This window comes from Borostomias antarcticus, assembly GCF_949987555.1.
Source record: "Borostomias antarcticus genome assembly, chromosome: 4".
Classification (NCBI taxonomy): Eukaryota; Metazoa; Chordata; class Actinopteri; order Stomiiformes; family Stomiidae; genus Borostomias; species Borostomias antarcticus.
In genome coordinates this window covers 31761977-31778045 of record NC_140237.1, presented here as the reverse complement: position 1 = coordinate 31778045, position 16069 = coordinate 31761977, and the positions used below count along the sequence as shown (strand labels likewise).

Sequence of the window (16069 nt, the reverse complement as noted above, 5' to 3'; positions counted from 1 at the left end):
TAATTCATAATATGCATAGTATCTTTTTACTTACCTATAGAGCTACAATGTAATGCATTAAATGCATCTTATTCATGCACCACTCGTATAAAGTTATTACACTGTACTGTAATGTACTGTAAATACATTGGACCTTCATAAAAATAACCATTTTAAAATTACAAATTTTAATGCTTCGGTATCGTGATACTACTTGGTATCGTGATACTTTGGCTGGTATAGTATCACAGGTCAAATATTGGTATCGTGACAACACTACTATACAGGGAGACTTATTTAGTGACTGGGAGCAGACAGCAGCTTCGGTGCAGACATCGGGAAAGGAGGCAGATCTAGGAGGATTCAGAAGCTGGAGCGCAGCCACGGTCTCTCATTGTTTAGGTATAGGTCAGCAGCCTGGCCTGTATGGAGACCTGGCCTGGCTTGTAAGGAGGTCTACAAGGTCTATAGAACACTTTAAAGTCGCACGGAAACGGACGTTTGAGATTATCTAACAAACAAGCTATGAGGGTGGGACATAATGTTTAGAGGAATTTGATTGGAACATTGACAAGTGGACGGGTTTTAAGAACTTTAGACAGATTCGATAGAAGGATAGCGTTGATTGACGGGTGGATGTTGTGAGATTATTGGCCTAAAATCTAAGGTACCTGTTGTCGTCATTGCACGTGAACTACCATTTTCCAGGAAGTAAGAAATTATATACTTTGATATAAGATTACAACAAAAGTAGAATTTTGTAATTTTGGGGGGTTTGCGTTGAATAGGTGAACATAATGACCAATTATGTGAACCAAAATGGGACAGAATGCTTTTTTCATTTCAGTGCGACTTTACAATACATTACTATAATACAAAGATAAGGGACTGCATGCATTGCAGAAAGATAGCCCACGAGTTATGATGAATTCATATAGGTCTACCATAATGCCTGGCTTCACTGTAAACTATTCTTCTAGACACTCAAAACAATGGGCCCTCTCGACTATGGGGTGTGCAGGGGGAGCGTACCAGTTGCCATGGTAACACACACACACACATACACACACAAACAAACAAACACACACACAAACACACACCATAGTCTCAGAGGCTAATAATGGCTCTGATTAAAAACACACTGCGTCCAAGCCACCACCAGCAGCATTATTATTGCTCTGGTCGCTTTAACTGAAATATCAATACAATGGTGCTGCAAGCACTCAGAACCCTTTCTCACTGAACCATTTCTCACTCAGAACCCTTTCTCACTGAACCCTTTCTCACTGAACCCTTCCTCACTGAACCCTTCCTCACAGAACCCTTTCTCACAGAACCCTTCCTCACTGAACCCTTTCTCACTGAACCCTTTCTCTCTCACTGAACCCTTTCTCTCTCACTGAACCCTTTCTCTCTCACTGAACCCTTTCTCTCTCACTGAACCCTTTCTCACTCAGAACCCTTTCTCACTCAGAACCCTTTCTCACTCAGAACCCTTTCTCACTCAGAACCCTTTCTCACTCAGAACCCTTTCTCACTCAGAACCCTTTCTCACTCAGAACCCTTTCTCACTCAGAACCCTTTCTCACTGAACCCTCTCACTGAACCCTTTCTCACTGGGGCAAAACCCCCGACGAACCACTCACTTGTTCCTCAGCACCTGCCAGGCCGCTTCGATGTCAGCATACAGGTTCTTTTCCGACGGCTTGCCGCTGCTAACCCCGTAGCCGGAGTAATCGTAGGAGAACACATTGCAGTTGATCCTGGAGCCCAGGCCGATGTAGAAGCTGCACATCTGGCCCAGGTCCACCGCGTTTCCGTGGGAGAACAGCAGCGTGTACCGGCTGTTCGGGGCGCAGCGGACGAACATGCAGCCGACCCGGTTCCCCCTGCTGGTCCTGGTGTTGAACACCTCGACTGCGTCCAGCTCTCGTTGGGAGTACTGCCAGTCCGCCCGCTCGGTGAGGTGGAGGCTGCTGGTCCCGCTAGCATCGGTGTGCACGGAGTAGGTGGGCTCCGGGGGGAGGAAGGCGAGCTTGGCCGCGATGCGACCGGGACAGGGGGGGCAACAGAACAGCCAGCACAGCTCGCCCAGGGAAAAACCAGTCATCCTGGGGCCTTGTTCGGGCATTGAGGCTCGGATCTATCCGATTAACTTTCCCTTTAAAAGAAAAAAACAACTCCAACTATATTGTTTGATGGTTTTGGGAGAGCGAACTAAAACAATCCCCGTTTGGCTGGTTAGCTAGGAGCTAGCTAGCTTGGCTAGGCTGCTCCTTTGTAGCCTGTAGTTTGCTAGCTGGCTAGGTAGTAGCATTAGCAACAAAGCTCAAACTCAGGCAGCCATTGGCACGGTTAGGGGATATCTGTGCGTACAAAGAAGCTGCTGCAATGCCCATGCAAATATTCTACACTTCAAAAGAACCCAGGTCGATTAATAAAGGCTCTGTCAAACATAAACGTCAAAGTAGCAAGCTTGTTGGAGCGGTGTATGCGGCCATATCTCTCACCACCGATGCCTAATAAAGGATGTCCGGAAGGACCGGATATCCTATTGCGCTTGTTCGTCTACTAGTGGCAGAAAAGAATAGTGCAACATTTGTCAAATGTTGAATAGGCTCTGTGCACCAGCTTCACTACTTCCTGAAAGTCACTTGGCATCTTTATTTCCAGTTCTATATGATTGGATTAATTAATTAATCAGGTGTGCGGCAGACCCAGCGCACACCTGATTAATCACTTAATCCAATCATATAGGACAGGAAATAAAGATGCCAAGTGACTTTCAGGAAGTAGTGAAGCTGGTGCACAGAGCCTATTTGTCGGTACCTTTGATTGGATGGCAGTCTTCACCAAATCACCACATCATAACACCTGCATTTGGTTCTAGTGACTGAATAAAAAAAGGCAAATGTTATGGAAATGTATCTTATTTTCCAAAGCTTTGAAGTAGGCAAGAACCATTTTGCAGGTCATGCAGTAGGCTATAAGCAGAGTATGGAATGCAAAGAAAGAGAAGGGTAGAAAATGTCAGTGCAAGCTAAGTTAGCTAGTTAGTTAGCTAATGTTAGCTGTTCTCAAAATATCCTGACTAGTAATTGTTTGTTTAACTAGAAATTGAAGTTGACTAGACCTATCAGTGCTAGCTGTACAGCTTGCTAGTGTATTCACTGAAATACAGTTTACAGTTCCTGCTAGTTTACAGTTAACCATTGCTCTGAGACTGGCTTTGGGTTGATGTGGCTTGTATCTGTCCTGTACACAGAAAGGCATCACATCACAGCCATAGATGGATAAGCCGGTCCCAGGCAACACTGCTCCCTCTGTTCTTTCAAACATAAGTGTATGTTTGAATATGTACTAAACGCAATGTAATAGTTTATCTTTGTTATGTTTGTGTGTGTTTTTCAGGTTGTGGTGGTCACTGTGACAGCTGTACCGTGTGTTTTATTTATTATTATCAAGAAGAGCCAATATACACAACTCCAGTACTTCCTGAAATTAGACATGCTTCTTTATTTCCTGTCTTACACTATTGGATGAAATGATTAATCAGGTGTGCCTGACTGCAGCACAATGATCAAGCACACCTGAATAATGTAATCATTTCATCCAATAGTGTAAGACAGGAAATAGAGAAGCATGTCTAATTTCAGGAAGTACTGGAGTTGTGCATATAGCCCATTGACAGTTCCATCTCCCTCTCTAGTAAACCTGAGAGTGGATCTGGGTGGTCAGGGAGAGCCAGGAGAAGCTATCCAGGATTAGCATCCAGAGGATCCTCTACAACAGGGCGTTGCTGTTGGTGCTATTGCTCAATTCACTTGTAATAGATTAATTTGTAATAGATGTAGAGTTACTATGAATCTTGACTTGATTTGTAAATATTTTGTTCTTTCAGAGCAGTGGTGCTGTGCTGCTGTCTCACTAAGGGCGTCCTTCTACTGTACAGTACTGTACAGCGTGTGCTGGCCCTGCTGAGTGTGATGATGCCACCGATAGCAGCGCTTGTAAACAGAATTGACCATGGTGGCAATGTACTACAGTAGTTTACATAGCTGAATATATACAGTAGGTAGTACGGTTGTTGAGAAGTATAGTCACTGTGAAGAATGTAATAGATGTCCCTGATGATCCATGGTACACATTTCTGAGTTACAAACACTGATCTCAACCTAGGAAAAAAGGGCCTTATGGTGCCCAGCCTGGCACAGGTTGATCTAATCACAGCCCTGGAAAATAACTTTCAAAAAAACAAATCAAATCAAACTTTATTTGTATAGCGCATTTCATACACAGAGGCAACACAATGTGCTTTACAGAGAGCAATGGGAGGATGGGCATAGGTCCCACCCCTACATATTCCAGAGGGAAGCAAAAAACAATTTCACCCGGGGGCCAGAACAGTGAGCTGTAAAAAGTCTTCCCTGACCTCTCTCAACGAGACAATCGAGCAAGTTCCTCGAAAATGTTTGTCTATTGGCTAAGAACACATACAGAGCAGTAAACATGGGCTAAATACTTCATGAGAGACATGACTAACAGTAGAGTGCACAAATAGTTACAGAGAAGTTGCCTGCATGGTAGGCCATTATGTGTTAGCTAACCCTGTAGTCTCTAATATGATATTTAAGTGAATCATATAACAAAGAACAGTAAGCACTTAGCAGAACAGGCTCATAGAGCCCTTGGGGGGGGTTATTTACCAGTTGTATGAAGGTTCTGAGTGAGTGTAACAGAGTGGTGACAGGAAGACGTGCCAAGAGGCGCTCATCTACATGGTCACGTTATTGTTACGCATGAGAATCCATCACATCCTGAGGGAGGAAAATCGCCGTATCTCTCAGCCAAACCAGAAGAGAAATAGAAAATTCCTCAAATTCAGTTATCAATAAAACAAACATGTATTAGTGTAGCTTTGTTGTAAGATAAGACGTTTAAGAAAAACTTTAATGTACATTACATTTACATGTAATGGAAATTTGTCTTTGGCACTCTGACAATAACTCTGACAATAACCAGGCCAGGCCCAGCCTGGCTTATGTGCGTGGCTGGCTTGTTTCTGTTCAGGACTGGTAGGACGGAAGCTAGTCACGCCACTGAAATAGCTGTGAATTGAAATGACATGAAATAATGTCTGATAAATTAACATAGGTCTTGTCCTCTGGACACATCAGTTCCAATGCTTCAAATGCTAATCCAGCACAATAAGAGCAGGATAGCCAGTTAGCTCATGAGCTCACAACAACTAGCAGCAGCTTCCATAACATTAATGGTAGCAGTCAGTGGCTAAAGCAGTTACACTGATGATTCCTGTAACGTTAGCTATTTTGCTGCAATTGGTTCAACATCTGTTTCTGGACAAAGGTAAGGGATAAACCCAGATAACACAAGGCTAGCGGACCTTCAGCAGGTCCCCGATGGACGAGTTGGCGGATCTCCGGCGGAATATACCACAAGGCTAGTGGACCTACAGCGGGTCCCCAATGGACGAGCTGGCGGACCTCCGGACGAATCCACTGGCGGGTTCCTGGCCATTTGCACATCGAATGGCAAGCGGACCTCTGGCGTATTACTGGCATAAGGGACAGCGGTCCGCTAGTAATCCGAAATGCTCCCGCTATTGCTCCACCACCATTCCACCGGTAGTTTATTGTCTATATCCTAGGCCCATTGGCCCTAGGCTTATGGATTTCTATTGCTAAATTAACTTACTCTTTTTGGGTAACCCTTCCTTTCATAGTCCCCCAATTTCTAAACATTTACCTGGTAAATAAATGCAAAGTATAGGCAAATATATAATGGGTAATTACTGAGACCCCTATACTGTAGGTATAATTTCAAAACAGGAGTATTTCAAATGTTCAATTACTGCACACAAATTCAATAACTGACATGGCACCACCAGGTAAACACATTTTACATAGCTTCTATAGCATCCAGTGACAAAATTATCTTTTCCTCACTGGTGTTTGAACCACTGACCTTCCACATGGGTAGGGCTGGGTATCGGTACTCGATACCGTGTAGTACTGGATCGATACAAACTGATACCAAGTAGCATCGAAACGTCTTCAGTCAAACCAGTACTTCATTCGATCCTTTTTGTATTGAGATCTAGGAAAAAAAGACGTAATATGGTCCAATCACCGCACGCGTTCTTCAATTTAATGCGACGCGTGATTGGCCCATTACGGCAGACAGCTACAATCCGTCTGGTGAAATCGACTGCAACTGCGAGTTGTTGACACAGTTTAGCACACTGAGGTAATGCCACCAAAACGCTCAAAGGTATGGTAATACTACACGCCTATGGTAATAAATGCATAAAAACGCAGATTTCCCCCATTACCTAGCTAGCATTAGCAACCCTACTGTAATGCATTGCTTAATTAGTGCATTGGTTACTTAGTGATAGTTTTAACTTCTCAGCGAACTGTGTTTAGGCTAACGTTATTAACTAATGTTATGCTTAATGTTAAGACCCCCCTAGGCCTACTACCACCACAACTGCTACTGCTGATGTTACCACCCCAATCAGCAGCTTGACACCCCGTTCACATTAGCTGCAAGGTCACGGATGACAAAAAAATGTGTAGTCACTGTCAGTAGTAAAATTGTAATAAATGCAGTTTGATACTCTTTTAAACACTTTCAAAATGTATTCTTGTAAAAATTACTTGAATGTGGGAGGATTGATGGCATTTTACACAACTGAATGCTCCCATTCACATGATGGTTATGGAATGGAAAAAGTGCAAAAAAGAAATTCAAAGTAGCGATTGAAGTATTAAATTGGTATCGGTATCACTTTAAGGGTACTGGTATTGGTACTGGTATTGTAATTTTTGAAATGATACCCAGCCCTACACATGGGAGTCAGGTGCTTTATCCACTACACCACCAAGAATCTGGAAAGTCCCTGGTGTCATAGTGTATTTATTTTAGTGTGCTGGGACTACTGCCTCTTGTGGTGGCAACATAGAACTGCAGGTCAACAACACAACGGAGGGAAAGGCAGGGAGGGAGTGACAACCGGACAAATGCTGGCTTCCAGCCATGCACAAAAAGGGATGGGTTAGACTGTTGAGACACTCAGTAGGCCTATATACACTTCTTCAGTCACCACTAGCCTACAACACTAGAAAGCACATAGTTAAAACAGGGAGCATGTTGTAGTGGGATTTTGGCAGTGGTTGTGTTTAATATCGCCCCCCTCTCTATCTAGATTAAATCAAACTTTATTTATATATCACATTTCATACACAAAGGCAACACAATGCGCTTAACAGACTGGGGAAGGGGGGGGGGGGGTACATTCCGATCCTACCACTAATTTTCCAGAGGGTAGCAAAAAAAATCAGTTAAACCATTTTAGCCAATATAGGATAACTGTAAAATATTATTCTTCCCTGACGATGACCCCTGAAGTTTTTTTTTTCTCAACTCCTGCAAAAGGTTTATATTATAGTTTTTATTAACGTTTACATAGCTATAGGAACATTTTACAGAACACTACGCATGTGAAATACTACATTATAAGAAACGTAACACTATTAGAAATAGACTAGATACAAATAGTTACTCAATATTTTCTAGGAGCTTGTTGCAAAATGTTTTCTGTGTTTTATTATGTGATATACATAACTTCACTTTTGAAGAATTTGGCTTAAATGGGTGAGCTGATGTTTTGCTTCCCTCTGGAAAATTAGAGGTAGGATCGGAATGACCCCCCTCCCCCCTTCTCTCTGTTAAGCACATTGTGTTGCCTTTGTGTATGAAACTTGATATATGAATAAGGTTTGATTTAATTAAGATAGTGAGGGGGGCGATATTAAACACAACCACTGCCAAAATCTGACTCCCACTACAACATGCTCCCTGTTTTAATTATGTGCTTTCTAGTGTTGTAGGCTTGTGGTGTGAATGTGGTGTGAATGTGAATATTATTGGTATCCTGTGCGGCGTGCGAGTGTGGCGCTGAGGAACAAACCGCAGACCATGTCATCCAGGACTGTGACATACCGGACACCCAACGGAATGCATGGCCTGATGGTTTTGGACGATGAAACGGTGACGTGGCTCCTGGAGGTGTGCCTGGATATATAGCCCGGGTGACCCCTCACCCAGGCTTGGGGTGGTAAAAGCCCCTCGGCCCCGAGCCTGGGGAGGAGAGGAGAACACAACACCTAACCCGCACGAAGAAGAAGAAGAAGCTGCATGGGAAACAGACCAGGGTAAGAGACGATCATTCACGCCCATCTGTTGAATATTTGGCGGAGATGAGGTAAAGCACAACTTGAATTCTTTATAAGTCAAGTGCCGGAGTGAAAGGAAGCCCCCATACACACCATATAAATACAACCAGAGCCCATCACCTTTGTGCCCTCAGTAACTTGGCCTCAGATGACAGGTTTGTGCGAGTATTAAAAATAATATTATAAGTTGTCTTACTTTCACCAAGCACATATGGGTACTCACATTTTCTTGCTGAGGTAGTCAAATTGTAGAGACATTGTAATCAACATAGATGGTGAAAAAGACAGGACGCAACACTGATCCCTGGGGCACACCTTTAGCGAGAGACAGGAAATGAGATTGAATGTTAACCCGATTTCACACACTGACACCTTGACGACAGATAATCCTGAAACCAGTCACAAGCATCTCTATCCAAACCAATACCAGGTAGTCTTTTTAAAGGCAGGTGGTGATTGACTGTATGAAATGCCTTTGAGAAATCTACAAAGAGGGCAGCACAGTGTTTCCTGTTGTCCAATGCCAAGATGATGTCATTAGTGACAAGAATGACAGTTGAAATGGTACTACAGTACATGATTAGCTCTAAATCCACCTTCTCGACTCGCTAGGTGTTATAATGAAGCAAAGATCCTCCTCCCTTCCCTGGATTGCCTGCCTCAGTGCGTAGTCCAGGGCTATTATAAAGAGGAAGGGTGCGAGGGTGTCCCCTTGTAACACTCCCTCCATGATGTCATAATCCTCGGTGCGTAGTCCAGGACTATTATAGAGAGGAAGGGTGCGAGGGTGTCCCCTTGTAACACTCCCTCCATGATGTCATAATCCTCGGTGCGTAGTCCAGGACTATTATAAAGAGGAAGGGTGCGAGGGTGTCCCTTTGTAACACTCCCTCCATGATGTCATAATCCTCGGTGCGTAGTCCAGGACTATTATAAAGAGGAAGGGTGCGAAGGTGTCCCCTTGTAACACTCCCTCCATGATGTCATAATCCTCGGTGCGTAGTCCAGGACTATTATAAAGAGGAAGGGTGCGAGGGTGTCCCTTTGTAACACTCCCTCCATGATGTCATAATCCTCGGTGCGTAGTCCAGGACTATTATAAAGAGGAAGGGTGCGAGGGTGTCCCTTTGTAACACTCCCGCCATGATGTCATAATCCTCACTGTTGCTGTCTGGCATCACAACCCCAGCCCTTGTGTTTGAATACATGGTCTCTGCCTGCGAGCTCCAGCACTCTCTGGATCGGTTTGCAGACGAGTGCAAAGCGGCTGGGATGAAAATCAGCACCTCTAAATCTGAGGCCATGGTTCTCAGCAGGAAACCGGTGGATTGTCCACTCCGAGTAGGGAATGAGTCCTTACCCCAAATGAAGGAGTTCAAGTATCTGGGGGTCTTGTTCACGAGTGAGGGGACTATGGAGCAGGAGTTTGGCCGGAGAATTGGAGCAGCAGGAGCGGTTCTGGAATCGCCTTACCGCACTGTTGTGATGAAAAGAGAGCTGAGCCGAAAGGCAAAGCTCTCGATCTACCGCTCTGACTTCGTTCCTACTCTCACCTATGGTCATGAAGGATGGGTCGTAAATGAGGCTCTATGTCTATGTCAAAATTCTGAACTACCCACTTAACAAATACATTTACTAACCTTTACATAACTTGTTACTCACTTCTAAATATGTATTAATTTGTGTTAAGATGGGTTGTGTAAAGCATAGATAGTTTACACTTCAATGTAAATCAACTCCCCGCTCCGAGTAGGAAATGAGTCCTTACCCCAAGTGAAGGAGTTCAAGTATCTGGGGGTCTTGTTCACGAGTGAGGGAACCATGGAGAGGGAGCTTGGCCAGAGAATCGGAGCAGCTGGTGCGGTTCTGCAGTCGCTTTACCGCACTGTTGTGACGAAAAGAGAGCTGAGCCAAAAGGTCTACCAGTCTATCTTCGTCCCCACCCTCACCTATGGTCATGAAGGATGGGTCATGACCGAAAGAACAAGATCACGGATACAAGCGGCCGAAATGAGTTTTCTCCGGAGGGTGGCTGGGGTCAGGTGAGAAGTTCTGTCATCCGGGAGAGACTCGGAGTAGAGCCGCTACTCCTTTGCGTCGAAGGGAGACAGTTTAGGTGGTTCGGGCATATAGTGAGGATGCCTCCTGGGCGCCTCCCTAGGGAGGTGTTCCAGGCGTGTCCGGCTGGGAGGAGGCCGCGGGGTAGACCCAGGACTAGGTGGCGGGATTACATCTCCGCACTGGCCTGGGAGCGGCTAAAGATTCCCCAGGCAGATCTGGTTGATGCTGCCAGGGAAAGGAATGTCTGGGGCCCCCTGCTGGAACTGCTGCCTCCGCGACCGGACCCCGGATAAGCGGATGAAGATGGATGGATGGATTAACTCCCACATAATACCAACGGCCTAGTAAATGCTTTATAACTACTTGAATTCATCATGAATTACAGTATTATAAAGTGTTTATAAAGCATCTATTAACCCACTTACTAACCATTTGTGCATGTCTAATTCATTACATGGATAAATGCATGCATAAAGTACTAATAGTTTGTCAATCATTAACTTCCACTTTATTAACAACCTGATGAACCATTAACAACTCATGAAAAACTTTTTTGTAATTGATATATGTTAAAATACCAATGGTAAATACATTGTTTATAAAGTATGAAAAAACTGTGAATAAACACATTACATTATCTTATTAATGAAGAATAAAACCTTTATAAATGTGTTAATACATTGCTTACTAATGTGTAATAATAAATGAATAACACTTTATAAATGGTTAATTAAGTATTACTTAACAAATGCTTTATAATGCGCACTTATTATAAAGTGTTACCACCCCCTCTCCAAGCCTCTGCTATATCTCACACATACACCAAGGTTGTGTACCAGATTAATGAGAATATGCAGTCAAAATGGGGACATAGTCAAGATACCATCAAGTAACATCAAACATTAGTAGCCTGGGGAGAGAGAAACATTGACACCCACACAAAGAAACAATAGAAGTCTAATTAAAACAGACCCTAACCTTGATAACCAACACACTTTATTATGCAATGAAGATAGTCCCAAACGTGTCAACTCTTGCCAACTGACATTCAAGGCAGAATCACTCAAGTCCTTTAAGTTCTATTTAACTCAGGTCTATTGAACGGTGCCTAACATGTTATTTTTATAGGAGCAGAGCACACATTGCCACTCTCTGCATAAGTGCCACTCTGTAGATGGTAGTTGTGATAGAAAGTCAAACACCATTCTGACATCCATTAGGAATGTACAGGCCTTGAGCAAACCAGTATTTCCTCAATTCAGTTACATAAGCTCTCCATGGTTATAAAACTCTGACCTGAGGTCAGCCAGGAGGTTAGTCTAGAGAAGGAGAGGATCTAAAGATCAATCCCACTGATCAATACCCTCTATACCCATCAGGACTGGTCACCTCTGCTAATGAATTGTTTATAGAGGGGGATGAATTGTCCACAGACAAAGATCCAAGTCCAGTCATGTGTGTTTAACCTCCTACAGTGCTGGTTGGGATTCAGGAGGGGTAGGTTGTTTCCCAGGCAGAGCACTACTGTAGCTCCCCACCACTGGGTTCTGGAGCCTGCTGGGGCTCAGAGTTTAGACACAGGTCAAAATCAGGGGGCAGGACAATAATCCCCATCTTGAGTTTCTGGTACAGCTGCCAAACCCTTTTCAACAATAACCTAACAAATGTTTTTGCACATTGCAGTATTTGTACTCTGGTACCACATATCTATACACAGCTGGAGTAGTCGTGACTCGTGAGAAGACAAAAATAAATCAGCATTTCAAACAACCAGTCTAATCAAAGCAAGCTGAATGTATATTTACATTCTTTCATAAGACCTTATTCTTTATTTTTAAAGTCATTTGTCTACTTAATGCTTCGGTTTGTCCTGTATTCAGGCTGATACATTTTATACACCCTAAAGGGTTTGATAACAATCACCCAGACACCAGCATTTGCACCCAAAACAAAACAGCCCATGGTGAAAGAATGAGCGTCTCAGTTTAAAACAAAGGTTATCATATGAGCTGCACCCACAAATACACATGAACTAGTTTTGCACCATACTCAAATAACCTAAAACTAACATTATTTTTAAACAGAAATTACAATGGATAACACAAAAATGTGACGTACAGTATATCCATTCATATCTGCCAGGAAAATATCATGTAGCATGTACACTCAGATTTTAGATGAGGTCAAAAAGTCAAGGCAAGATTATAATCTGAACCAACACCTCTTCAAAAGGTGTTTGTGTGTGTGTTATGAGAGAGATAGAGAGATAGAGAGAGAGAGAGAGAGAGAGAGAGAGAGAGAGAGAGGAAGGGGTTGTGGGGGAGGCAATGTACTCTGCCTGCACACTATGGTGTTTTTTTTATCAGCCCTGAGTCATGGGCTCTATCAAAGGCCATCAGGGGGATATGACCCATCCAACGTCTCCCTCTGCCCTTCTTCCCGCTATAAGCATCAGCAATCACCCCATCCACATCTCTGTGCCAAAGCCCAAACCACTGCCTACAATATCCGGATCAGTCGGTGCTACACATCCTAAACCCTTTCATTGTCCTATGCCTGGGCTCGTGTTTCCATAGCAGGACAGTAGCTGAGCTGGCCAGGTGTGGCTATAACAACAGCTTTGCGTAAATAGGGGAAATCTCACCGTGGCTCACCGTAACAACTGACTGGAACTCTCCATCTGCTTTTGTTCGGCAAAGTCACAAAGGCACAAACAACCGTGTTCCTATGCAACCATGGCACGGAGTTGGTTAGCCAAACAATGGCGGAAGCCAAGCCTGCTGTTCATTTAAAAGACGAGTACCTGACTCACTCTTGCTGGGAAGACAGGCTCTCAATCCTTAGCTAACGTCACCTCACAAACAAATGGGATTTCTCCTAAAATCCCTTTTGAGTAAAAAAACACACAAACGAAACCATTTATTTCAGCTACAGTGATGAAGCACATCCATTTGCGATGACAGGGACCAAGATAAATTATTTTTAGAACTAGGGAGAAGGAGAACGGGAAAGTTTAAAGCCCCGAGTTCCACTGCAGCGAACTTAACAAGCAGAGGTCAACAGGCTGTAGGGGAGAGCGGGGTCAAACGGATCGGTGGGGCAAATGGATCACGGACCATTTCTTGGGGTTCCACTGCAGTCCGGACAATAATATTTGACACACAGGCGGGAAAGCCAACCCGGAACTTGTAAAAAAAAAAAATCAACTCGATTGGACCTTTTTTGCCGGAGTTAGAAGAGGGAACACGTTTCTGCATGCAGTGAGTAAAAAAATGCAAAAGGAAGTATTTTCGGTTTTAAAGTCGCACACAAATGAAAAAAGCATTCTGTCCCATTTTGGTTCACATAATTGGTCATAGTGTTCACGTACTCAACGATGTATGCCCCAAAAAATAACAAAATTCTACTTTTGTTGTAATCTTATATCAAAGTATATAATTTCTTACTACCTGGAAAACGGTAGGTCACGTGCAATTATGACACCAGGTACCTTAGATTTTAGGCCAATAATCTCACAACATCCACCCTGTCAATCAAAACGTCAACTACTCTGCAGCCTCAAGTCTTGAATATCCCGCCCGCTCGATAACGTTCCAATGAAATTCATCTAAACGTATGTCCTGCCCTTGCAGCCCATTTCAGGCGGAAATACGTCAAAGTACGGAAGCAAGATATTCTCCAACTTCCCTTTCGGTGCGACTTTAAGGTGTATGATTATTAGTTGAGGATTATTAGTTGTACATGTATAGCATCTAATAGACCCATATGTGTGGTTACTCTCAGTGAACATTTCTTTTTTCATGCTAACCGATATTAGAAGCTAGCCTCCTAAAAGTAGCGCCAACCTGAAGCGGGCCGAATGGATCAGCGCATTCTGCGCCTTGCCACATAGAGAATCTGACAATAGAGATGCATTTCCTTTACATTCCTTTGTAGCCAACCAGGTGCTCAGCGGGAGCTAATCAAAGGTAAAGTGGTGCTCATGGATCATGCATGTGATCCGTTTGACCCCGCTCTCCCCTATCTACAGACATGCTAACAGAACAATACTTTGGTGAAAGGCCTTTAAAAACGCTGCCGGTGAACATGATTGGCAGCCTGTGTTATGTGTACAGACCAGCATGTATCGACACAAGAAAACAAGACAAGCTGAGACTGATGTCCTTACAGTTTGGGCTGAAAATATTTTCATATATTCATTCCATCAATGTCTTTTTCTCTCTTGCTTAGACGGATTAGAAACTGGGGACTCATGCAGGTTCCTAGAATGACGGAGCCCAGCTGCGGGGGAGACAGCCGTCGCCGGCCCCTCAACCACGCATACCTCCCCGGTGGGCTTAGCTTCGACGGAGCCAGGGCTGATAACCCACCAGGTCCAGGCACAACTCCAGCTTTCAGCACGTTGGCTCCCACGGAAGAACACTCCGTCTGGCATCCTTGAGGGCTCGGGTATAAAACTGTCATCCTTGTCGGTGGGAGACAATACGCAGAGTAACGCTGAATCTGGAGAGTATTCCCTTCTGACGACCTATATCCACCAGCACAGGCGAATGTCATAGCAGGTGCACGCTATCGAAACGCATAAATCTACAGTATGACGAGGTGCTTCGTTCAGATTATGTATACAGTAGCACAACAAAGATCATGGTGGATGCAGTTCATCAAGGCACATTTCTCCGATATGGGAAATGATATGATATGAAAGATATGATACTGTAGTGTAATTACTATAGTGTAATTATTGTTTAATATGATACTACAGCTATGAAAGGTCCTGAAGCGATAAACTTCAGAGAAACATGAGCGATATACGCTTCTGTGTTCATCAGTGATCCTCTTATACAACAGTTGTTTGCAAAAATGCCCTCAGAAAAAAAATGTCTGTCTCGAGGGCCTCGGTGTGAGGTATGGAGAGGAAACAACATACAACAACAAAAATCCATTTAATTCCAGCCCCCCTAACATAAATTCTGCTTCCCGTGAGATAGGAAATATAGAGCTTCTAATTAGCCTGCAGGAGCTGCACGTGACCAGTGAGCAATCTTTTCTCTCCGTTGCTCTGCCTGGCAGTGAGCGGGATGGAGAGTCATTATCAAGCTTTTATATCCATGCACCTGCAAAGAAAAGCGGCCAATCACAATGCAGCACGGCGCTAATTATGGGGGATGGTAATTGAGAGCCTGAGGGGCGGAACCCCAGTGTTCTACAGCTCGCGCAAGAAGCCCACCAGGAGAGAAGGAACAATGATGGCGGTCAACGTTATTACGAGCGGTTTCTCCGCTGCCAGGAGGCTCAATCACAGACAATTAGGTTCTTGCAGCTTCAGGAATGCGGAGAGCAAAATTACATTCGGAGTTCTGCTCCTGAAATCTGGACATTTGTCCAGAGACCAGCAGTGGGGACAGGAGAGTGCTGCTGAGAAAGATGTGCTTTTGATAATAACTTCCCACGTTGTTTGTGCAAGGAGAGTAACAAAACAGTGATGGATAGAACAGCTCTGTGGCTTCATCTGATGGGTTGCCAAGGAAGACAGTCCTGCTGGTGTGTGACAAGGAGAGAGAGAGAGAGAGAGAGAGAGAGAGGAGAGAGAGAGAGTGACAGAGAGAGAGAGAAAGAGAGAGAGAAAAAAAAAACTAGCAGAAGAGACACATCCAGGGCTTCACTGTGACATGATTCCCCAGAGGTGACCCAGTGAGATTTGGAGGGATCGGATGAAAGTGTCTCAAAATACATCCAGGGATCTGCTCTCGCTGAATACTGGAGGTTTATCT

At 44.0% G+C, this 16069-nt stretch overlaps 1 protein-coding gene across 1 annotated transcript in view; it reads right to left on the bottom strand.

The window, feature by feature from the left end:
- abhd17c (abhydrolase domain containing 17C, depalmitoylase) overlaps positions 1–2471 on the bottom strand; it is a 38790-nt gene extending 36319 nt beyond the window's left edge. Inside the window, exon 1 of the mRNA XM_084436707.1 lies at positions 1626–2471. Coding sequence (XP_084292833.1) covers positions 1626–2110 — 485 coding nt within the window. The 5' untranslated portion in view covers positions 2111–2471. The remainder of the gene's footprint in view (positions 1–1625) is intronic.
- Between the last annotated feature and the right edge of the window lie 13598 nt (positions 2472–16069).